Source organism: Leptidea sinapis, chromosome 2 (genome assembly GCF_905404315.1).
Source record: "Leptidea sinapis chromosome 2, ilLepSina1.1, whole genome shotgun sequence".
Lineage (NCBI taxonomy): Eukaryota > Metazoa > Arthropoda > Insecta > Lepidoptera > Pieridae > Leptidea > Leptidea sinapis.
Window position 1 is genome coordinate 3795205 of NC_066266.1, and position 26544 is coordinate 3821748.

General features: G+C 36.3%; 1 protein-coding gene across 1 annotated transcript in view; it reads left to right on the forward strand.

Moving 5' to 3' along the window:
- The window catches only part of LOC126975477 (serine/threonine-protein kinase Genghis Khan), an 88658-nt gene that overhangs the window by 44532 nt on the left and 17582 nt on the right, over positions 1-26544 (forward strand). The window contains exons 26-38 of the mRNA XM_050823398.1: positions 311-420; positions 8962-9009; positions 10850-10959; positions 12468-12515; positions 13857-13973; positions 15606-15710; positions 18023-18193; positions 19247-19468; positions 20778-20918; positions 21163-21370; positions 22380-22546; positions 23286-23472; positions 26051-26236. Of these exons, the coding sequence (XP_050679355.1) occupies positions 311-420; positions 8962-9009; positions 10850-10959; positions 12468-12515; positions 13857-13973; positions 15606-15710; positions 18023-18193; positions 19247-19468; positions 20778-20918; positions 21163-21370; positions 22380-22546; positions 23286-23472; positions 26051-26236 (1820 nt within the window). The remainder of the gene's footprint in view (positions 1-310; positions 421-8961; positions 9010-10849; positions 10960-12467; positions 12516-13856; positions 13974-15605; positions 15711-18022; positions 18194-19246; positions 19469-20777; positions 20919-21162; positions 21371-22379; positions 22547-23285; positions 23473-26050; positions 26237-26544) is intronic.

A 26544-nucleotide genomic window follows, 5' to 3' on the forward strand; every position in this document is an offset into this window, starting at 1 on the left:
ATGCTCATGCATACAAACGCAGCCTATGTCTGCGTTGGTTATGTGGTCAATAATAACTCACGTATAAACCTAATTGCCTGCAACTCACCACCACCTGAGGTTGGCTTTGGCCAAATGCCCTCTAAGCCTTCATCGAAAGCGACCTTCTCTTGGGTAGAGAGAGGCGCAAACGCACCGTTGTGCTGTGCATTCTTTATATAGCACTTAATGTCACTGTCCATGTTATGACAGTGACAGTAATGTAATATGTTACAGTGCCTGATTTGTCAAGTCAAACACGCTTATGAAATACTATTTCTGATGATTGCAGGGAATTAGTGGAGACTCGACAGCGGCTCGATACACTGGCGCACGACATGAAACGCAAAGAGCAACACATCCGAGACATTCAGACGAAATTAGACCACACGCACAACTCCTGTGAGTATAAACACGCACGTACACGCAAGTATACACGTACAGGTCTTATTAGAGATCGTATTATGTGACAGGTTGAGTGTGGCGAACGCATTGCGATGTAACTGGTCATCTGTTTCTTCCGTTTATATACACTTTTTCGTGTTATGTCATAGCATATTTAGTTATAAGGCTGGTTACGATATACAGATTATATCGCACTATGCCTTTCACTATCAAATGTTTCATGTGCCTGTTATTTCACGGGTAAACTTAGACAATTGAAGGTTCACCAATACGATAATGCCCTTCACTGTGTGTCAAAGATCGAATATTTCATGTGCCTGTTATTTCACGGTCACACTTACACAATTGAAGTTTCATCAATACGAGATTGCCCTTCACTATGAGTCAAAGATCGAATATTTCATGTGCCTGATATTTCACGGTCACACTTACACAATTGAAGTTTCACCAATACGAGATTGCCCTTCACTATGAGTCAAAGATCGAATATTTCATGTGCCTGTTGTTTCACGGGCGCACTTACACAATTGAAGTTTCACCAATGGAGTCTCCATTGGTGAAATCCTTTGTGTAGCATTTAGGTAGATGTGTATAACAGCGGATCCTCTTTCTGTGCAAATATTATTTGTGTTGTGTTATGAAGGGCGCCGTAGCTAGTGACATTTTGATTATTGAACTAGCTATCGCACACATTGATATATCAAAAGAGACGATATCACGAATTTTCGGTCTGTCTTTCCAAGTCTATGACTGAGAACATCGCAGGAACTCTTCACCTTAAAATTCGATCTGTTTTGGTTATGTGGTATACAAGAGAGAGAGAAAAAGACGAGATTCTTATCGGGGATCTGCCCCTTTTTTGCAAGACACCTTGGTTGTTGCCAATTCGCCGTTATAATTCTATAAAATATTGCCTCATTGAATGCGACAGCTTCAAAACAGACAAAACATTGACTGCCTATTAGTTTATTACCATTACAAATATATTTGTTCTAATTTTATGAATCTGTTTATTAGATTTATATTTTTATGCACATATATCATCTATGTAAAATATTTATAACGTATCTGTTAATATTTATTTAATATAACTATTTTTAATATATTTCAGTGTATAGATTATATTATGTTTATTTAGTGCACCGTTTCTTTTTGTTTTCGTTACATGTTACCGCACAATCCCATCCAATACACACACGAAACGTGAATATAACCTGGCAACCCCATCTAATGACAAATGGAATATTGGAATCCACAAAGCCCAACGTCGTCCGCGACGGAAAAAACGGAAATAACATGTCTCTGTGCTATTCGAACTCTATCGTGCTGTCTCTGATCAATACGAACTCTGTGGTGCAATGTATTCTGTGAAATTTGAAATTGGAACTGTGATTCTATTGGACGCTGTGCTGTTATTATAACAAAATTATTTTATGGGGCCATTAAATGCATTTATGTTAATTGTATGGGCATTTATTTTAATTATATCGGCATTTATTTTAATTATAATTTTTTGTTTTAACCTGTATTCTATTGTCTCTGCTTTGTGCTGTTGTGATGACAGTTCGCAAGTGGTTCAGGCCTTATTTGCCACTGTTTTTAGGCGTTACGTCTTGTATATGGGGCGTCGCCATTTTGGTTTATCATCAGACTTATGACTAATCTTGCTAGATTTGCTAAAAATGTATACATTAATCTTTGCAGCCGATTTAATTTAACTCTTGATACACTCGGTTATCTTTGATACCAGTTTTTATTTCACATTATTAAACTTTATTTACAGATTGTAAATAACATTAAGACGAAATTTACTTCGCAAAAAATATATTACAATTATATTACAAAGTTTGATTACAAAAAATATTTTACAATCAAAATTGTGGTATAATATACTAATTTTACCTTACAATAAAATTGTTATTATGTTTCCTTAGACGTCTGAAGTCCTTTATGAGAGTACATCGCTCCTTTCGACGTTCCGTCACTAGATGTCGCTACTAGTTTCCGCGCCGAGCAGTGCTGAGAGTCACTTTATCCATTGCTTCCGGTTTAAAATGGTACCAACCGATGCCAATGTTAAGCAAGCCACCATGTCAGTTCGTCATTGTAAGGATCATAAATGATGTAGATGCACCAGGTAGGCATCACTAGGACTTCAGACGTCTAAGGAAACATAATAACAATTTTATTGTAAGGTAAAATTAGTATATTATGTGTTCCGTCTGACGTCTGAAGTCCTTTATGAGAGACGTGTTTTTTATCACCTGGTGGCTTGAATAAATGCAACAATGTGATGGGACAATTAATTAATATTATTTAACAGAAAATAATTCCGACAGTGATTTTTCGTTTGAATGCGATGAAGATTGCATTGTTCTGAAATAATGTTTTCTAAAAGTTGTTTCGTGTTGCCAATTTGCTTTTGCCAAAATCTCATCAATAGGATAGTTTTCTATCCAGTTTAACGAGGCTACAGCCGACCTGAAACTACCAGGAGAAGCGTTAATTCCTGCATCTAATAACAGACGTTTTAGCCAACCGCCTATAATAGTTCGTGATGCTGGTTTATACGCAGCTCTTGTGGTTATAAAAAGGTTAGTAAATGAGCCCCTAACTGCGCTGGAGAGCTCCAGTAATCGACGCACCCAAAATATTGGGTTTATATGGAGGTCAGGATGCGGTGATAGTATCCAATCCGATTGCTGGTGGTGTACAGTATCTGTTTTAGATCCAAATTCGGGACGTAACGTAATTTTATCTCATTCTTCTATAAATCGGCTGGAATCGCAATGTAATAATGCTAAGTCATGCACTCTACGTCCACACAGTAGCAGTAGAATTGCCGCTGCTCGCTGAGAAACCTCAAACAAACTGTCTAGGTTGGGATTTGTGTTCTTCAAATGAGCAATTAGAACTCTTGCATCCCATATTGCCCTTGGTGGACATGGATTTGATATTGATATAGCTTTTAGAATATGCTTTACTAGAGGATGTGAAGAAATTTCATCTCAGATGTAGTTTCACAGACCGAAGCAATAACGGATTTATGAACCAGAATCGTTCGATAAGCTAATTTGTCCATGATATGTAATTTTGCTAAATATCGAGCAACTTCGCTGGCAGTTTTTGGTGCTTAATTTGGTTTTGTAAACACCATTGAATACATTTATTCCAGATTGGTGTGTAAGTTTTTAATGTAGAATCTCGCCAGCATTTAGATGTAAGGTCTTTTTCCTGTTGTGACCAGTTTTCTATTAATGTATCCCACCCGAAAGAAGCCAAGCTTCCAACTGCAGGCTGTGAACCTGTGCTGGAGCTTTCCCTGTCACCGTGTCTATAAGACACGTGTCTAAATTCAAGATTTTCATTGGACGGGTTACTGCTCTGATCTTCAGATCGGGCTTCCAAAAACACTTTTCCCACTTCGGTGCTATTGTTATGTACTGTCCGGTGGCCGTGTTCATCTGTTGTAGAACTCTCGGTAGGAGACTGGGTGGAGGAAACACCCAAGCCAACTCGAAGCGCCAAGGCCTGCTGAATGCGTCCTGAAAGCAGGCGCTCAAGTCTAGTAAGTCTAGAGTAGCATAATTTTGAACAACATGGGCGTTGGCGGAGGCAAACAGATCGAACTCTGGAATTCCCCATTTGGCGAAGATGGGTTTTACAGCCTCTCTTGTCCTGACAACTCATTATCCCGAAACAGGAAAGTTGCCGAGTGGCATAAATGATCCGCTTCAACATTGTATTTCCCGGTCAGGAAATGCGGCACTAACAGAATATTTAGCCTGTCTATCAGCTTTAGAAGATCCTTCGCCATCTCTAGTAAATGTTGTGACCTCGCCCCCCCTTCGATTTTTATGTAAGCTATAACAGTCTTGTTGTCGCTCAGAAGAATGGCTCTGGAGTTTCTTAGTTTGTCCTTTTCGCACAATATTGCTGCTTTTACTGCAAACATCTCTTTTTAATTGCAGTGCCATTTTGTCTGGTGAGCTTGCCACCTGCCTTCTACCATTTTGTTGTTGGCTAGTGCTCCCCACTTGTAATCGGAGGCATCGTTTGTAATAAAGTTGGTGCGTGTCATTTTCACGTGAATCGGAGTTCTCAATGTCAAGTTTTCCATGCACCAACTCATGTCTATTTGAACCTCTTCTGGATACTTGGCGTTTGTTAATGGAGTCTTTTTCAGTAGGTGGCAGTGACGTTGAAGACTGCGGCAATGCAACCTTCCCCGGTGGGTGATGAAGGTTGCGAAGTTGAAATACCCTAAGAGGCGTTGCGCCTGCTTGAGGGTCAAACTGTCGATCTCCAACCGCTGTTGAAGGAAATGTCGAATTTTTTGCACCTTTTCGCTTGGCAAGGACTTGGAATTGCTCCGTGTGTCCCACGTTATGCCCAAAAATTCCATCGTCTGTGTCGGAGTAACTACAGACTTTTCGAAATTGACATACCATCCGAGGTTGCTCAGAAGTTCTAGTGCAATCTCGACATGTAGTCGAAGCTGCTCTCGGGACTGGTGTACTAGGCAAAAATCGTCCAGGTATACAATCAGACGTATTCCTTTCGCTCGCAGGATTTCTGCGATCCAATTTGTTATGGAGGAGAACATTTTCGGCGCTGCCGAAAGACCAAAAGGCAGACATGTCAATTGAAGCAGTTGGTTTTGATAGCTGATGCGAAGGTACCGCCTGTGGGAGTTTATGATTGGCACGTGGTAATAAGCCTGGCTTATATTGATTTTTGCCATCCAGTCGTGTGGCTGTAAAAACATGTGCATCTGATAGTGATTGAAAAGCTTGAAAAGCTTCGGTTTCATGTATTGGTTTAGCGGCTTCAAATTCAAGATCGTTCGGTTCTTTCCGTTTAATTTTCTGATTAGAAACATTGGACATATAAAACTTGGAGATAAGGGGGCCAGTTCCAAAACACGTAGTGTAATCAATTGCGATGGAGCGCTAGGCAACCCCCCGAAAACACCGAGTCACTTACTGTGGCCGGTTAGCTTTTTGCTATTGCTAAACTTTCGCCCCCCACTTTTTTTAGATGAGTTGTCTTGGTTTCTTTTGTTGAAAAACTTCTTGTCTCCTTTTGTTTTATTAGTGCGAGGCTGAAATGATTTGTCCTGATATGACGTTGAGGGAGTGGGCGACTTCGCACGAGCTTTATTGGCCTGCTGCAACGGTTTTATATTAAGTTTATCTACACCCCCGATTTTTTGTATGTAGACTGACGCAACGCTTCAGGACTAAACATATATTCGGCACTCGGTGGTATCTTTTGTATATCCTCTCTCATATAATTGCAGCCAGGAGAGACCGCCGTCGCATTTCCAAAGCTTCTGCTCGTTTACCACAAATTATTTGTAACTAGACTGGTTACCAAACAGTTCTTTCAGTTTATCGTATAACGCTAAGGGCGTTAGGGTGGTCTCTGGTTTATCCGACCAGTCTACAAGAGTTTGAAGTGCAGTATTCAAGGACTCATTTTGAGCTATAATAGCATTTGAAATAGCCGCAAAACTGCCTTCATTGTGCACATTTCTCGAGGCGCTACCCTGCTCTTCAAACCGCCTCAACTCTTCGTTTACTCTCAGTTCCATAAAACCAGGACATGCAACGTATTTCTTTTGCACGTCGGTATAACGAACTGAATTCCATTCGCAGATATCGAAACGCTGTAAGGCACTGAGTTTAGTGACCCTATCTGAACTTGCCTTTGGCAAGGTAGGCTCTTTAACAGATACACTAAGATCAGATATGTCAAATTTATGTTTACTGCCGATTGGAGGACGCAAAAACTGTTCCTGATTAACAGCGTTTGATGTAACAGTGGTTTGATTACATGAAGGGCTCGGCAATTTAAATTTTTCATGCATAATATTGTTTAAATATCTCATCAGCTGATAGGATAACATTTCAAACCTTTGATTTACTCCTAAATCGTCACAGGTTTTACGCCGCTTAGAGGCATTACTACCCTCGTTATCTGATGAGTCTTGCGATGATGAACTACCCTCCGATGATTGCTGTTCGCTTGCCCGCTTTCTCCTTGAACCGATAGGTACGGTATTTTCAACGAGAACCTTATCAGCAGTAGGATCAGAAAATCCTCACAATTATTGTCCTCCAAGGCTCTAGAGGAATCTTCACCTAAATTTTCCATTCTAGAAGCACGGCACAGAAACTCACTAAAAATATATAAAGAAGTAATTTATTTAAAAATTGTACATTAAATGAATTTTCTACTTTACTTCTCGAAAATTCTAAAAATTATTCAGTGAATCTAGGATCGGTCCGTTCGGATCGAAGAACGACGCAACAATGACGAACTGATATGGTGGCTTGCTTAACATTGGCATCGGTTGGTACCATTTGAAACCGGAAGCAATGGATAGAGTGACTCTCAGCACTGCTCGGCGCGGAAACTAGTAGCGACATCTAGTGACGGAACGTCGAAAGGAGCGATGTACTCTCATAAAGGATTTCAGACGTCAGACGGAACACATAATAATAATCCCTTGCGTTTAAAAATGTTTTTCTCTCTTATAATAGAATATTATTGAAATCCTTACTATCGTAATTGAGATAAATTTGATTATTATAATTCTAGTCTTCAATATTTGAAACCTAGTCATAGAGCAAATAATACCAAAGATATTTCCTAATCGGACGAACTAGTCAATTTTGTGTATATATTTATATACGATAATATTATGTCCCTTATAAGTATTTGTCAGAGTGCAATTTAAATGATTTGATAATAAGCTAATATTTATACTACGAGGGTAGAAAATAAAATGATGTTGGTATATATAATTTTGATAACAAAATGACGCATAATTATGAAAATAAATATTATGTTTATCCACCGATGTTTAAAATAATACAGCTAACAAATATAAAACAGGTAACTGATATTAAAAGTAGAAATCATACTTAATAAAATTTGTTATTTTTAATGATATTTAGCACTATATCGAAACAAGAACTGAAATGTACAATACCTCTCCTTGTTTCAATTTTCCTTGATAGCTGAAAATAGTCTGTAGATTTTTATACGCATTTTACGGCCGCGCACGCATTTGGCGGATAGCTTATCAAGGGACATTTTATATCCATGACAGCACAATGCAGACTGTAGTGTAGTTATTATTAGACGGTAATTAGAATCTCAATATTTATGTGTACTTAATTATTTATTGTGTTTGGCGTCATGAACGTAGGCCTTTATAGGCTTCAACATCGCAAAGAAAATGAAAACAAGTTCTAGATGTTTTTGTTGATCAGAGCGCAAGGAATTCTTTTCAAACTATTAAACTTTACATAACATTTGTTTGAATATTTTTTTTTTCATATGATAGCACCCCTGGTGCATCGCTTGGCTAATTTTGTATTTTTTATTTTGTATTTTTCATTGTAAAGATTATCCCCCTTATTCATTATGGTTCGCTAACTTTAAATAGCCGCATAGGAGTGTTTTTTCTCATTCTGACTTAGGTCAATAGAAGAAGACAGAGTGAGAATTAGCAATGCTTTAAGTTAGCAGACTATTATGAATAAGGGGGTATGAATATATAAATTCGACAAATAAAATAGTAATACCTTTAATAAACTTTTGCCTACCAAAATTGGTACTAATTTCCTAATTGTATGGAAAAATAAAAGCATTGTCTAGATGTGTTTAATATACATTATTGACTTAAGTGTTCAAATTTGCTAAAATTCAATAATAATCAACGGCTCTATGTTTTCTCGTTGGTACTTTACTTCATATATGATCTTCAATCAATTTTGTCCAAAATTAAACAATGTACACTCACAGACAAATGTTTAAATATATTTTCTATAAATAAACCATCGGTCGTTTATGACGTCAAACATAATTCTTTGAAGCATTTTTTTGTTAAGAATATTTTATTGAAGATATACTTTTTTTTTTTAATTTTCACGGAAATTCATACACATTTGAATTTGACGTGACAGGTGTTTTTTTCAAAAAAGCTGACTACTCACTTCGTAGTAACTTCGGTATTCTAGAGTAGTCCTAATATTGGAAAAACGAATGAATTTTTAAAAGGTAAATTCGGAAAATTTAAAGCTTCGTGTAACATCACTCATCTAGTGTAATATATCCTTAGTTACGGATACAAAGAAGTATAATTTCGATAACATATTTTATTTGGTTCTATACTCTGTGTTTTTATAATTATTATTGTTAAATTGCATTTACATTTTTGTTATTTATACAACAGATACGTCTAATGTATTACATATGGCCTCGTGCTATACAGTGTACATAGCATTTTTGATATTAAAGTACTGTTGGCTGTTACTTTGCTTTTTTACTCTTCTACAATTCTCAAGAATGTTTTTAATTAAACCGTACTTCTTTTAAAGCAATATGCATTTATGACCTTTTTCCAAATAAGTTGGGGTATTCGTTTTTTAAATTTTTACATCTATTTGATGGCAAGCGTTTTTCTGAATATTGGTATTATAGACCACAAGACTTAGGTAATAAAGTTGCTAATTGTGCAAGCAGCCAGGCAGGGATCTACGAAGTCCTATTGGAGCGGCAAAGAAGAGAATGGTTCGTGTTTTTCTCTAATCTAACATTTATGCGTCCCTTAGAGTAGTAGTTCATTTTGTATGTGATTGTGTTTGTCTTATGCTATAAGTATCAGATAAGTGGAGTGCAATTGAAAAAAAAAACTGATTTAATAATCAAAAGATTATTTTGAATTTAGAAGTTACTGTTTAGGTGCTTTTATTTTGTTTATCTGATACTTTGTATATGAGGTTTTGTCCGCAGTGTCTGTTGTTAAATTTAAGATCTATTAAGTTTTTACTGTAACCTAACTAAATCCATACGTCATTTAAATATCGAACGTGAACGTAAACAAAAAACTAGCTTACGTAGAGCTTACGTAAATAATTTAAAAAAAAATTGCGGTTCTCCCTAGTAAATTATTTGTAACTTTGACCACCGCCTTAAAATCGGAGAGCAGTAATGAGCAGATTCGCCTCTCATTCACCGATTTTATGTTCTCATGTAAGCGACGACTGTCTTAATGAGAAATAAGGTCTTTAAACTGAAATTATTTCCAGGTACATTATATTTATTAGTTCACTATTTTGTCATTATAGTAAGTGTATTAGCACAATTCTAGTTGAGTAATATGATTAAATATATTTTACCAGCAGACATTGTACTGACTTTTTAATGACTTTATTTGTTCCTGTGCTGCGTTTTCAGTAAATCATACATATCATTATGTCCTGTGTCGTTTCATTGTAAGTACGAGCAAGTGTCAAGGAAAAATTTTGTTTTTATCACTTTTTTGTGGGTCTATATTACTTCAATATTATGTAATTATTTTACGGTAAAATTTACTACTATATTGAAAATGAATTATTTAACTTATTGTTATAAAACATAAATAAATCTAGTTTAAGATATATTGTTCATGGCTAATTTTTTTGGTGTGGTTAGCGACTCCAAAACAGTGATAGTATTTATTTAAGATTCGGCCAATTTCGTATGTCAGAAACGATTTTACCCCTTAATTGTGAATAGCTTCGCTTTTGCTTGAGCTTGTTGCCGCGTTATGGACGTCACAGTCCTCAGAAAATCAAAAATATAGTACAATAATAACAGTTTGTATTCTTTAAGCAATTTAGTAACCTATCAGATTGAAACAAGGTTTTTATTTGTAAGGACTTATTCGTTCATAACATTGCATAACGCATTGAGCGATTTGGTTTTATTTTCTTTAACACTTGTTTGTACGTATATAGACATGACTAATCAGTTTTATTGTAATATATCCTCTTTGTAAATACGAATCATAACTTTTTCTTATTATACATACATGATAGATATATTTTGTTTTGTAAATTGATAATTTATGCAATAGTACTTACGTACGTTTTCGTCCCCGCAATTTACAACAATTGAATGTTTAGCTAAAAACCGGTAAAGTATGTTTTCCCCTTGTCTGCTTAAATATAACAGAGATGAGGGAAAATGATATAATATATCTTGAGAAAAATTAGGAATTGATTCGTTGTGTTAAGAGTTTATAGTTTTGTAAAACGTCTATTGTAAGCGTCCACTTTGCATGAAGACCCAAATTTGTTGACTAAAACTTTAGGTGTACAGTCGGGTACATAACTTATATCAACATAAATAATCCTTTAAATAACCTTTAGCACTGTCCTAATATATTTTTATATTTTAATAGTATATAATATTTGTATATTGCACTTTTGTACTCGACTATACTATATATTTAAAGGTAATTGTGCCGTTTTATGGTTGCGGTTGGGATTGGTTTCTTGGTTTTTGTTCACCCGTTACATTTGTGATTAATGTTTTAACGCTTCGAACCGTATTGCTGCACGGGATACATGATATTTTGGCTTTACAGTTCTGGATCGGCCTCCGTCGCAGATGAGTTACTTGGAACAGTTCCTCAAGGACGCGCCGACCGAGAGACACTACGACAACGTTGCCTCTATGAACATTAATGAACAGAAGGTATTTAATTATTATTATTGTTATTCTAATTTATTTTTATTTAGTCTTATTTTCTACATTTATATATACAACATATTTAAAAAACCAATATTATGAATATAAATATAAAAAATAAATCCCGCCTTCGTTGATTCTCGACAATTCCGCCGGTGGTTAGGGCGACAGACTGAGAAACTTCCGCACGGTGCGTGCCTTTCCCAAAACAGCTGCTTTCAGTAATACTGCCCCTTAACCCAGTTGTAAAGTTATTAATATTATTATGGTGCGCACTACGGCCGCTCGCAACTTTAGTGAAAACCTCCACAAATTATCACAGCACAGCTAGACAACTTTGCACGACACATTTCCCTCGCACATCTCTGGTGGAAACGCTGCCTTAAGGTGGACACTGGTCTGTAACGTATGTTTGTAGTGTTATCATTCGAGTTCTTAGCTTAAGTGTGCTCCATATCTTGTCAGAGGCTTTTTGGTTGAAAAAAAAAAACGGTTTTTCTTTGTAATTGTCGATGAATAAAAGGTTCTTTCGTTGTCCCACTGTATTTTACTTATTGAAAATCGTAAGTGAAAAACGAGATGGATTGCGCTTGCTCTCCTGATGACGCGACGTGCACTGACTGACTTGTAATGTAACACTCAAAGGGATTCGCTAAAATAACCGACAGTCGAGTGGAGCAGGCGGTGCTCATAAAAATGATGTATGTATGTAGCTCTGGCATGTCTCTTTCTGTTACAGTTGATTCACAGTAAACATTAGTTCCGGGCTGTGTGCACTCGTACGAACTAAATAGTACTGGAGTAGTCATCCGAGTGCACTCGTACGAACTACATAGTATTGGAGTACTCACCTGAGTGCACTCGTACGAACTAAATAGTATTGGAGTAGTCACCTGAGTGCACTCGTACGAACTAAATAGTACAAGAGTAGTCATCCGACTGCACTCGTACGAACTAAATAGTGTTGGAGTAGTCATCCGAGTGTACTCGTACGAACTACATAGTATTGGAGTATTCACCTGAGTGCACTCGTACGAAGTAAATAGTATTGGAGTAGTCGGCCGAGTGCACTCGTACGAACTAAATAGTACAAGAGTAGTCATCCGACTGCACTCGTTCGAACTAAATAGTTTTGGAGTAGTCATCCGAGTGTACTCGTACGAACTAAATAGTATTGGAGTAGTCAGCCGAGTGCACTCGTACGAACTAAATAGTACAAGAGTAGTCATCCGACTGCACTCGTACGAACTAAGTACTATTGGAGTGACTACACCAATCTGGACCGACATATTTACACGGATAGTGAAAACAACACTTTAGACTTCGCCGACAAAACCCCCGTATAATAACCTCTAGAGAACTAACAAGAATTGCTCGTATAAAGATAATAATTATTATCTCATAATTAATTGCAATTATCGATCGCACAGCACATCACTAATTAATTATTTTGCTTTACTAGATGCTTTTTATTTTGTGTTGCTTTGCTTTATATATGTTAATTCGTGCCACAGATGTCGCCGCAGTACCGTTACAGAAATGCGCCGGAGCATTGTTGTAAGGTATATATTTTTTGTTTGCTTTCTTTTTATTTAATTAATTGTGTATGTATTGTTACTTTTTGTTAATGTAATAAACATTAATTTATTTGTTAATACTAAACCTTGTAAGATTGTACGTTTATAAGGCATCTTAAATATTATCAACTATATCATATTCATAGTAAAATGATGTTTTTGTGAAACTTTTTTATCAGTAGTAAATTGATATTGTAATTTGTGAAAATCATCCATCCATCCATCTTAAAACTTGTACTAATCTAGTGAATAGCATTATCTGCACGCACGCTTGTTATAACAATAAATGTTTTACGAATAGGTCTTAAAGAAGGCATTGTGATGTACCGTAGTTATGTCGATGTTAATTTAATAACAAAAACCGGTCAAGTTTGAGTCTGACTAAGACACGAAACGTTTTATACCATCGTTACAAGATATAACATTAAATACTTATTGAAATGCTTTTGTTCAAGACAAAATAATTTTCACGGCGGCCATTTTAGAATTCGCCATGTTGGTTGTTTTGACATAACGCATGGGACGCGTCAATTGCGACTTATGCGAAGCAACCCGATGATAAAAATATCACTAAGTAATTAAATAATTTAAGAAATTATATTTGTGTATGTATATTTTATATACATCATATATCAATATAGTCTTAACAGCATGTCTGTTTGTTTCAGGTATAAAATAAGAAAATATTAAAATTAGAATACAACAACTCTAAGCTTAGTGGTCTACTTTAACATGACATAGGCTAACTTGTGGTATATCTTCCACAGAAGCCACAGTAGGAAGAATAGTATAGATAAATAGACTGACGGGTGAACGTACAGTTAGTTAAGCCTGAATAATATGGCTCCCGTTGGTTTCCGAGCAGAAACCCTAAATTAAACAAATGTAATGTACTCAACGTACTCAATGTACTCAACGATGGCTTATTGCACCGGAGACAAGGGGTCTTCATTAGTGTATATGTACACCAGTGGGAGGCTCCTTTACATAGGATGCCGGCTACATATGTTATGGGTACCACAACGGCGCCTTTTTTACACTGAATATGTAAGCATTATTGTATTTTGGTGTGAAGTGTGCTGTAGCTAGTGAAATTAATGGGCAAATGAGACTTAACATCTTATGTCTCAAGGTGACGAGCGCAATTGTAAGTGCCGCACATAATATTTGGGTTTTTCAAGAATCCTAAGCGACACTACATTCTATTGGGCAGGGCTTATTTATTACCATCAGCAGAACGTCCTGCTTGTGTCGTCCCTTATTGTCATAATAAAAATGTTTTATCGGGCCAGTTGACCATGATGTTAATATTTTCGTTGTATATAGATGATGTATGGATCGCAGCAGTCGGCGGCGCTCAGCGGGTCTGTCGAGTCTCAAGACGAGTTGGAACAGCGAGCTTCGCCTGTATCCTGTAACAGTTCGCCCACGGAGATTTCCAATGTGAGTGCATTCTCTCACGATCTCTTCTCAGACATAAATGGTGATAAAATCATGCAGGATAATACAATTTATATAACCCTCGCGCGTTAGAACAAGGACGGAAACTGATCAGATTAAGTAAAAGCCGTATGCAAACCATACTTATTATTGACTTTTTAAATGTACTACCCGGTTACATTGTCGCTAAGGGCTGAAACTCATAACAACGCTGCTCAAATTCTAGGCGTTATGACGTCATACTTCTTGACAATGATTCAGTTTGTTTCTATCACACTTGCAAACAACACGCGTAATCCGGAAGCAGTTTTAGTTAAGCCCAGCATTTCCAAAGCAGGAACATGTTTCCTTCCTGTCATTATTTTTCTGCATATATTTTGATTAATAGGTCTTGAAATATTGATATACTCATTCTAAAGTAGGCGAAAAATTATTTATCGTCTATCTTTAATGCTTTGTATACTCGAGAAAAGTACTCGCCATCGGAATTCATAGCCTTATTAAATGGATGTATCCAGGTACCTTCTGTGTCGTATATTTAAAACAGAGTAATGTCTGCTTAATAACAAATAAGCAATAAGTTTTTTACGACGATCCATGCCAGAGACACGTCCATTCACAATAAAAAATAATGAAAAACTGGTTACCCTACCATACGATACTAAAACGCTCTTTTTCGCGACGCCGCAACGCAAACTGCCGATTACAGCGGTGACGCAACGCGGTCATGTGTTTCGGCCTTTTTGTATTACGGTGTGCAAAACAAGAATCCCTAAATAATATCCTAATAATAAATAAACTACTATTTATTTTTTCTGTATTATTGATTATTGTTAAATGTTGTGCTGTGATGCCGATTATTATTATTATAATGATGAAAAATCAATGAAAGAATGTGGGTTAAGTAAAAAAAAGTATTTATTTCTCTGGCAATACTATATTATTATAGCGACAACAGAACATTAGAAACTACAGAACTATTAACAACAAAACTTAACAATGAAAACTTCAGAAACACAGCAGTGATAGCACGAAAATATCACATATCATGAAAATAGTGAAAGGGTGTGAAAGGGTAACGGGAGCGAGCATTACGTTCCATTGAGGTCCAGAGATTATGTGGCCGTGTAGTATGCCTTGAATTCTTTATATGACGTCAGTAAGATGGCGGGCGGTCCACATTTCATTGCGCGGGGATTATAGAAAATCTTACTGCCATATTAATCTTCATATTATTGTTTTAATTCTATTTTTATAAATGCTATTCTTGTATATTTTGTATTCTGACGACCGATATAGCCGAATGGTTAGTGACCCTGACTACTAAGCTAGAGGTCCCGGTACCTGCAGTCATTTATATGATCAATATGGATGTTTATTTCCGAGCCATGGATGTTTATATGTATTTATGTATGTTTAAGTAAGTATATTGTATTAAATATATCGTTGTCTTGTACCCATAGTACAGGCTAAGCCTAGTTTGGGGCAAGATAATTTGTGTAAAAATGTGTCAATATTATTATTATATTTATTCTTACAATGGTGTGATAGTTCAGAAGCAATAAATTCTCATAAAATATAACTGATTAATAAAATTTAGAGCAACTTGACGGATGTATTCAGTACTCATTGCAGGAGCCGACGGTGGGTCCATCGGTGCCGGGCAAGCAGAAACTCCACCAGTTCCTCGTGAGGACCTTCAGCAGCCCCACCAAGTGCAACCACTGCACCTCGCTCATGGTGAGTATACACATCTGTGTTACACTTACTTCGGGAGGGTACCCACAAAAGGAAATGGAAATCTGTGGGCCAAAATGTAATAAGTTGTGATATGATGTAAAAAGTGTGTGTGTACTTATGTATGCACGAAAGAAGTTACACTTTGGCGTAACAAAGCAAAAATTCCTAAAATTATTTATTCCTCCTGCTACTCTACGTTTGTAGAAATAACAATATTGTAAAAATCTTGCAACGATGGCTTCGACAATTAATTATTAAATAACGAATACGGCTGTACGGGCTTGAACCCTTTGCCTGTCCTCATAATGGACGAAGAAACCAAAAAAAAAAATGAATGTCGCAAACATCAGAACATTTTAGGAACCAACTTCACTCCCTTACTTTTGTGTTACAGTGATCTGATGCATCTTAAAATTTCACTCTCATCATTTTTTCATAACGCGCCTAAAGAAGTATAGCATCCAAAATTTGTCATAATTTTTTATATTATTATATCAAAACTTTAATTCTCTATCTGGTTCAACTTTTCAATCTCTATATATATATATATATATATATAAGAGATTTCCACGTATAAAGTCACCCATCACGATATCTCTGGAATCATAAGAGAGAGTAGATCATAGTAGAGACTTGAAATTTGGTAGAAATATTCCTTTCGCCGAGTAGAGATCAGCTAAGAACGGATTTAAAGAATTTCTATCGGCAAGAGTTTTTTATTTTATAACAGAACAACGTCTGTCTTTCCGCTAGTTTATCATAATTCAGATTCACTTTGGCGATGATCTGTCATTTTCACGGACAAGCAAACGTCAAGATTTGACAATTCTATACAAAGATCATTGAACACAGATTTACGGTAACGAAAAAGTTACATAAAAACTTACGTAATTTTTCACTAAATATAATAAAGTACGTAAAACATAAGTGTGTAAAGAATCAACTGTTTTTTTTATTGCTTACCAACTAGATACATAATTTAACATATTATACGAATAAGATAAAGATTACTAAGTGTTACTATTTACATATCTAACTTCAAGGTATGCACAACGTTATTAAACTAAAAAACTAACGATAAAACAAATTAGTAAAATAAAAATAATTAATTTACTACTAATTATTTACTTACTAATTTATATTTAAGCTTTTTAATGAAGGACACCTGTTTTTTTTTTTTTTATAAAAGTTTAAATTTAAAAAATGTCAATATTATGATCTAAATTAAATATTTTATTATACCTTACACATACCTATATGTTGTATGGGAAAGTTTATACCGTAGTTACTTGTATAAAGTTTAATAAATATCGGGGATAAAGTTACTGTGCTGTTAGTTAAAGATTATTTTTTTTTAAATAAAAATAAGGGACGAGACGAGCAGGACGTTCATTTGATGGTAATTGATACGCCCTGCCCATTACAATGCAGTGCCACTCAGGATTCTTGAAAAACCCAATAATTCTGAGCGGCACTACAACTGCGTTCGTCACCTTGAGACATCTTGTATGCTTTGTTCAACTCTCATCGTTGTTGTTTTTACCAGATTTTATAACGCATTTTTTACCACTCGAACGGTTAGCTTAGTTGGGAGAGCACTGGTACAGAACGCCAGAGGTCGTGAGTTCGAGTCCCGTATCGTTCATAAAATTTCGTTTTCAAATTATATTTGTGTAATAATCCTAGAAGTGGGGTTATCACTTTAAAAACATAACAAATTGTGTCCAATATTCCTCTTAATTCTAATTAGATCTATAAATATATAATATAGGCAGTTGTCAGTTATTTATACTTGGCTGTTGGCAGTTTTATGAACTATTAATATTGATTGTTATTTGTTTTGTTATACATTTGCATTGTTTTTGTGATTAATTTTAATTGACAGTTGACGTAACAAGCAACAAACAGAAGTTACCTATTTGTTTACATGCGGCCACTGAGTATATAAGTAGAACGTTCTAACTCATTCATTGCCCATCGTTAATTATATCTGATCGAAACACTTAAGAAAATAATTTTAAATTAGGTTATATTATGTAAGTTTATAAGATTTAGTTTTTATACCACGTTACTTTTAGTTTCCTACCAGTAATAAGTTTTGCTTTTATTTAATATCTAAATAATTTTCGTGTAACAATATGGCCCAACGGAAGACCAGCGCTGGTTTTCAAACCAGCAAACATGCTGAGTTGGGACCATTTTTGGAATCGTATATAGTAAAAATTTTATTGAATATTTGAGTTCAAGTTTGAAAATAAAAATATTTCTTTCTTTCTCAATATAAATTGAAGTGTTCGTAATGGCGTCTCCAGATAGGCGTGACGCGGCAGGGCGTGGTCTGTGAGCGGTGCGGCGTGGCCGTGCATACCGCGTGCTGTGCCCGCGTGGCTCCGCGATGTCCGCTGCCGGCCGAGCGCTGTCGTCGCCCGCTCGGCATCGACCCCGCGCGAGGCCAGGGCACTGCCTACGAGGGCTACGTTAAGGTAAGCGTTAAAACACCTTCATATCCTCGGGTTATTAAGTTATTGCATAGCTTCTATCGCGGGCCTTGAGCGTGGAGACCGAATCCAGAAATTCCGTAACGAAAATAACCTAACACTTACTAGATGCATATAGATATTTACAGGGGGCACGCTTATTACAGTTGCCGTGGAACAGCGGTTATCACATATGCTTTTTGTGCAGTAGATCCCAGGTTCGAGCCTGGGGTACAAATTGATTTTTTTTAATTTCTTTATTTTTTTTAACACGTTTTTTTAATTTTTATTATTATGACAAGCATTTTTATTTAGTTTCACCTGTCCCGTTGTCTGTCTGTAATCAAATCTTGCAAGTTAAATTTTACTCACTTCCCGTTTGCTTCTTTTAAAATTAATTTTATTAAAAAAATACTGCATAAATAAACAATTATAATTGCAAAAATTGATAAGAAATGCTATGCAATAGCTTTACCGCGGCAGTCCTCGAGTGCCTCACGCCTTTTGTTTTACCACAACTAGACGTTTATTGCGCGCATATTTTCCATTAAAGCGGGATCCAAACCCTGTTTTTTTTGTAGTCAACCACGCTGTCTCAGTGCTTTCTTCCAGGTGTTTCTTGGCAGGTGTATTCTTTCACCGAAAATCTTAAACATATCCGGCTCTCTCGAGAAAACCGTTGTATTTTGGATCTATACTAATAAATGGAGACCCGGTTATTCTGCGAATACTACTGAATCGATCGAAATATTATTTATATTGTAAGATGATTACTCGTCCGGAATCTATATTTTATTGGCCTATAGCTACCTCTATATTCGCACTACAAATATTCAGTCATTGACATTTCATAACATAATATGATATTTCCTACAATGAGCAGGCGCGGGGTTCTTCATAGATACGGGAAAACAACGTTTGCCGGGTCACCATGCTAGATAAACCGTAAAGCGTCATTAAATCATAAAAGGGGCCTAGTTCATCTTTCAATAAGTATGCCAATACCATATAGAGTTTAGAAGTCTGTCAACGTATGATGATATGTATGTATATTCGCAGGTACCAAAACCCGGCGGTGTTAAGAAAGGTTGGATGCGGCAATTCGTGGTCGTGTGCGACTTCAAACTGTTCCTGTATGACATATCACAAGATAGAAACGCACTGCCGTCCGTCTGTGTGAGCCAGGTGCTAGACATGCGGGACCCCGAGTTCAGCGTGACGTCAGTGAAGGATTCCGACGTCATACATGCGAGCAAACGAGACATACCTTGTATATTTAGAGTGAGTTTCGTGTAGTATCCACTATTTTTATTATTCATTTTTTAAGTTTCAAAAATCACACTCAAGAAAACTCAAAACATTTGGTATATGTCTAAATAGTGATTTTCATTATTATAACTCTAGAAATAAAAGATTGCTTGTAACTAATTCTAGTAGACTTCATAAGATACCTAATAGCTTTAAGCGTAAATGTATACACTTTTATAAAAAAATCCCAGCCACTGTTCAGGCATTATCCATAAATAAATTCAAATGTTTTATTTAATAAAAAATAAACTACGTTTAAAAAAAATCGACTTCAAAAACTGAAAAGTATCAAATAACTAAAAATTTAACTTAATACACCTCTTATGCAAACCTTTACCTTTAATATTAATAAAATATTATTATTTATATGTGCTACCTATTGATAGGTTTTAAGTCAGTGCCAAGAATTACGTAAATCGGTTCATAAATCTCAGAGTAATCGGTAAACATACATTAAAAAAAATACCGATCGAATTGATAACATCCTCCTTTTGGAAGTCGGTTAAAAATAGCTCTGTCGTAAATTCTACTACTCCTGAATATCTAAGCGATCGGACAGCCTGGGACAAGATTATGATTACTTTATACTGACAGTGCAATATTGTATATTTTATTAAAAAGATCGCAAAAAATGTATCCTGGGAGAGTTTTTTGCGCCGTTTTTTCATCTCTCAAATGCTTCCAAAGTATGTACAAGTAAAATCGTTAGATTAAAAGTAGACAGTTTACCAGTGGTAGGCTCCTTTGCACAGGATGCCGGCTAGATTATGGGTATCACAATGGCGTCTTTTTGTGCCGTGAAGCAGTAACGTGTAAGCATTATTGTGTTTCGGTTTGAAGGGCGCCGTAACTAGTGAGATTACTGGGCAAATAAGACTTAAGATTTTATGTCTCTGTAGTACTGCTTAGAATTTTTGGGTTATTTTATTATTATTAATGAATCCTGAGCGGGTACTGCATTGTAATGTGCAGGGCGTAACAATTACCATCAGCTGAACATCCGACTAGTCTCGTCCTTTAGAGTGCTAGTTTGCGTACTAGATCCGGCTTCCGTCATCCGATATCCTTCTGTCAACCGTAGCAGTCTACTATAGAAATAGTTCTGCGACTATGTCGGATTGTGTTATGGATACAGATCGGACGTAGTGCGAATGCGCTTTTACTGTCATGAAAAAATATCTACGGTACCAGTGATAGGAATAATGACGTGCAATGTTGTTTCTATTGTAGCAAGTGAGTCTGTCCTTGCATACAAATATCAAATGTGTCACACCCGTTTCAGATATCGACGTCTCAATTGGAGGGGGGCAAACGTTTCCACACGCTCATGTTAGCCGAGTCCGAGTCGGAGAAGACGAAGTGGGTTGTTGCGCTCAGTGAGTTGCACCGGATACTCAAGCGGAACAACCTGCCGGATAAATGTGTGAGTTTATACTACATTATACAGATAAATGCCAGTGGGAGGCTTCTTTGCACAGGAAGCTATTTATTTATTTCTGCCATTACAGTGTTTCAGTCTGAAGGGCGCCGTAGCTAGTGAAAATACTGGGTAAAGGAAACTTGACAACTTATGTCTTGAGGTGACGAGCGCACTTGTAGATCCGCTCAGAAAAGAATAATATTGCTCGTCTCGTTTCTTATTCTCATAAATGTAATGTAATCTGCAGGTGTACAGTGCCGCTGCGTTGGTTGACTCGTCGTCGTGGGCTGGCGTGCGCAGCGTGCAGTGTGCGTGCGTGGTGGAGCGAAGTCGCGTGTGTGTGGGCGGAGACTTCGGGCTCGCGTTACTCGACCTCGAGCGCGGGGAGATAGTGCCGCGCAGAGCGCATGCGCCCGTCGCCCGTTTACACTACGTGCCCGCAGAACATCTTCTGGGTACGTGACTGATGCGTTTCTGTACGTGCGTACGATGCGTATCTGTTTAGTTGGGGGTGGCAATTTATTATGTTTAAAAAATTTTCTAGTATATCAAAGATTGCTGTGTCACTGAGATTTATTTTACAGGTAATAATTTTTGGATGCATTTGTATCGCCATTGGTGACAACTTGTAGCGAAATTGCATAGTACTAAAACAATATTTTTATTACATACCTATACCAGTTTTCATGACGATTGAATAATCGATGTAAAAATCTTTGTTTCGCGGTCTAGTGGCATGTTATGATAAAGAAGTTAATGGGTTTGCTTTTTTTATATTATTATGTAATAATAAAATTTCTTTTATTTATTTCTGAAAGAAGCGGTTACAAATATTCGGGATCTACTTTTTGTATGTATTGCAAATTATATTAAAATACTGGTTGACCCAGCAAACGTTGTATTGCCATATAAGGTAGTAAAAAAAAATCAATATTTAAAATTTATGGGGTATAAAAAATATATGCAATCTATTCTCAGACCTACCGAAGATATTATATAGCAATTATTGTATTTGATTGCCATCTTGCAACCCTATAGCGGATTTGTGGAAGGAACGGAATATTATAATAATCGCCATACAAAAATAGGTGTTAATCGTAGACAGGGCAAAATTTGAAGTTGATGTATTTTTTTAATGTTGAATCCTAATAAAATAAAAATGACTAAAAAATAAAAAAAATATTTAGGGCTGTGTGACCCTTATCATTAAGGTTGTTGATTAGATGTTGGTCGTTCTCAGACCTACCCGATATACACACAAAATTTCAAACAAATTGGTTAAGTTGTTTCGGAGAAATTTGATAACAAACACCGGGAAACGGGAATTTTATATATAAGATTATAATATAAAATTAAAAGTGACTAAAATAATTAGAATTAAGATTGTTTTTACTTGTTAATTCTTCAATTGAATATACACTATATGTTACAATTTCCTTATTCGATAATTATTATTTATTCTAGTTGTGATAGCTGGTCGCGGCAGATACGTGCGACTGGTGCCGATCCGAGCCCTAGAGTGTCCGGAGGTGGAGAGTGTCAAGCTAGGTGACGCCAAGGGGGCCGTGGATGTAGCGGTCGGGGAGCTCAGTAACACCGCGCACGGGATAGCAGTTGTGTGCAAACGACAGGTGAGATATGGTTTACATTACAGCGGAACAAATAGAGAAATTTCGCAAGGCGATAGGTAGAAGTTTCGTCTCAAAAGACAGGACGTTGCTCATTAAAAGGCTTTGATCAAATATATTCTACAGTTAGCGCGTGAGTTGAATGCACTCGGGTAAAGTGCGGCAGCATCTCCCCCGCCTTCAATGTAGTGATGTGTCGTCGTTTACAGTTATCGAACGTCTACTGTGTAAAAAAAATTAACACATGGTCGCAACTTTAGTATTAAAGCGATAGGTACTCGTTTGAATTAAATTAAGTTTACCAGTTTTTAATGTATGTTTAGTTTAAATTTACCAATATTCCAATAAAAGTAAGAAATAAGATTTGTTTAAATTTGTATTATCATTATCATACAATCGAGACTATTAGATATATGTACTCAATAACTTTAGTTTTTACGGATTAATTTATATTTACTTTTTGACTTACTCGTGTAAAGCATTACTTTTAAGTATTTGACGTTTCAGTATTTTTGTTGCGTCACTTTGAAATTATTTGTAAAACGATAAAATTGTACATGTTGTTTTATAAGACTGGCAACGACTTTATTGCCTCTTCTTTTCATGAAACGAACCTCAAGCTCAACCTTTTGCGAAGTGGCGGTGAATGTAAAAAGAAAAGAAAACTGGACATTCATAAGTGTCATTTCCTTGACCTACATTGGGCCATGGGCCTTTTTATGATTGTAATATTTGTATCCAGAACTTGTGGGTTGTGCTGGTGTACGAGATTACCCGCACGGCTGCGCGAAGATACCGCGTGGCAGAGCTGCGTGCGACAGCGCCCGTGCTGAGCGTGCAGCTGCTCAAGGGACGCCTGATCCTGGGCTACCGAGGCAGTCTCGTGTCGCACACGCTGCGAGCCGACGTCGACAGACCTGGCGCTATCTGTGAGTCCGCTACACTTACTAACAACTTCTGGGTTCATCTTCTTCCATCGCCGTGAAAAAGAATTTCGCTTAAACATTTAACCGAAATGCTTTTACACTAAAAAAATAAATAAAATATGAAATAATATGTTTACATTGTTGAATGAACAAAGGTCTCTTCACCATTGTTACGTATGTCTTCCGGAAGAGATACGTCACAACAACTGACCAATTCATGCGACTAGTCTATAAAAGAACGGTTTCCGGCTCATTCATTTCAGTCTCGTGGCAATTTGGCGAGTCAACATATCCTGAGGATGCCTCGTGTAGAGGTGAAACCCACGTCAAATTCATAAAAGACATATCTTATCGGAATTTATATGCAAGAAAACTCACAACATTTAGATCATCATCGTCTAGGGTCAAATGACCCTAGACAACGGTCTTCGTTGTCTACTGTCAAAAGGTTCGAATCATAACGATCATGTCACTTCCGATTGGCATGACGACATCTTTCTGCGCTTCTACCGTGTAAATACGTATATACGTATTTACACGGTAGAATACCAGCATGTGATCTTCATCGCCGGGACATTACGTAGAAATGAAAATTCTGAAATCCACAACCTTATATTTCGTATCCCCATCTTGTCGTGCCATTTGCCGGCCTTCTGCTACTGTACAGGGGCTGTTTTTCTCTTCCCATCGGTTAAGCCACTTTCCCATTTGCTCGAAAAATGTTTAAAAAAACTTCTCGGAATCGCAACAATACAACGTTGCTTTACTGCGTCCTTAAATTGGGTTTTTGAAAAAAAATTTTTTTTGTGATAAATGGAAAGATTATATATTAGTTTTATAACAAAACTATTTTTTTTTTTCGCAATAATTCAAAAGTTATTTCAAAATAAAAAAAATTTTTTGAATCCAGTACCGAAGACACGCCGACATCTCCCGAACAAACCCGAGCGCGTGTGACGTCATAATGTTAGTTTTCACTCATTGCAGTTGATAGAAAAATAATAAATACAGTGTTTTGATCTATTTAATTTTGTTGTCATTATTAAATATTTAAATTTATATTAAAAATGTCGAACCTCAAAAGTTATCGTTCTTGTTTTGTACCATTATGTAAGAATACTACAAAGGCAACTCCTGATAAAATGTTTTTAAATGTTCCCCAAGATGACAAACGTCGAAATAAATGGTTTCAAGCAATGCACCGTGATAATCCCCAAACAAAATCGATTTTTTTTTGACTTTTCATTAATAATTAAAGTAACTGAATAAGCTTTACTCCGAACTCGGTGTTCTGGACATACCCGACCTTTCACAATACAAATATTATTTTTACGACTTAGTTGAACATAACCTATAGCTTTGTCGCCGTAACTCTCACGCGATGCTCTGCAATTTATGAAATAAATAATTATATTTAATGTAATGGAGAATAAATAATTAAATATTTTCATTTATTATATTATTTTTTAACAAACTTACCTTGATGCCTTGGCACCTCGAACTTCAGCAGAATTAAACCGAACGTCATTTTTTAAAAAATCGGCGATCATAAATATATCAACATCAGGAATATTATCAGACTTTGCCTTAATAAATCCTTTATCACACATAGCTAATCGAAACCAACTAACAACTCGTATTTTAGCAATAAATTTTTAATATTATTGTCTAGACACGTGTAATAGCCGTAAACGCTGTACTGTTATTAAATAGCTATAACATTATGACGTCACAACTATGGTGACCAATCATGGCGCGTTTATAGTCACGTGATTTTTATTTAAATTTCATCAATTTTTAATTGTTTATAATTAATTGAAAAAATTTTTTTTTGAATTTTTTTGCATTAAATATCAATATTATTAATAATAAAGTTTTAAAATACATAAAACAAATCATTTTTTTTTTTCAAAAACCCAATTATATGAAATCTTCATGTATGAGTAGTAGCTGTGCATTCCCTTGCAATCTAATTAAATATCAAAATTTACTAAATTTATTTTCAACACACTTGCTTGTAAAGTGAGCCTTACTACGTAGGGCCTAAACCGAACTATAACACACATGTGCATAATAATATTATTACACACTAGGGCATAGTAGGATTATCCCTATAAAGTTGAGAGTAAACATAGCATTTTCAATTTAACCGGGTAATACAGTTTGTTTTGTAACAACTAAGAGGGTTTTTGCCGCTCTAAATCCATTCACACTTCTGGAATAAATTAATGTGTCCCTAATTAAGTCCAAAAACACTATTATTATTAAATTATTTATAATTCACAATAATTTCTTATTAATTGTTTATAACTAAAATTATATATAGCTCCATGTGTAATGAATCACCCTACATTTGGAGTGTGCAAAAAAGAACTTGCGCAACATTTTCCATAATTTTCATTTTTTATTTGGACGATTTACGCAATACATTTTTTACAAGTGTGTTGAGAAAGTGCGTATTAAACTCGTGAGCAACTTGCTCACTCACACACTCGGCTGATTTACGATTACTGCAACCCACAGCCCCGTGTAGAATGATAGATGAAACTTAGCACACTTGTATAATGTTATACTATTCCAGCGCTGGTACACCCCGAGAACCACGTGAACGTGTTCCTGGCTAACTCAGGCGCTCGGCCTCTGTGCGCACGCGCCGTGGGCTCGGACTGGCTACTGGTGTTTGGCGCACTCGCGCTATACGTGGACAAAGTGGGGATGCGGGCCCGCGACGCAGAGATTATGTACACCGCGCAACCGCTGTACCACGGTCAGTATGTAATGTATACGTGATAAAGTTTTCTTATCCCCAAACTTTTTGGACTTTTCCTTAAACTCCACTTTTTCCTTCTTCATCGAGGTACGACACGTTTACACATTGCATACATATTACTGTGTAGAACTTGTCTGGCCGTAATATTGTTATAACTAGAGACCGGATTATATGCAAATCCATATTGCATATTCTTTTGAATATTTAGTACCTTTTCAGCGGTAGTTGCATTTTTAAGAAAAAAATTATAATTATTATGCATATTTACGCTCAATCTCGCCCATTGTTCGATGCTTTTCATAGTA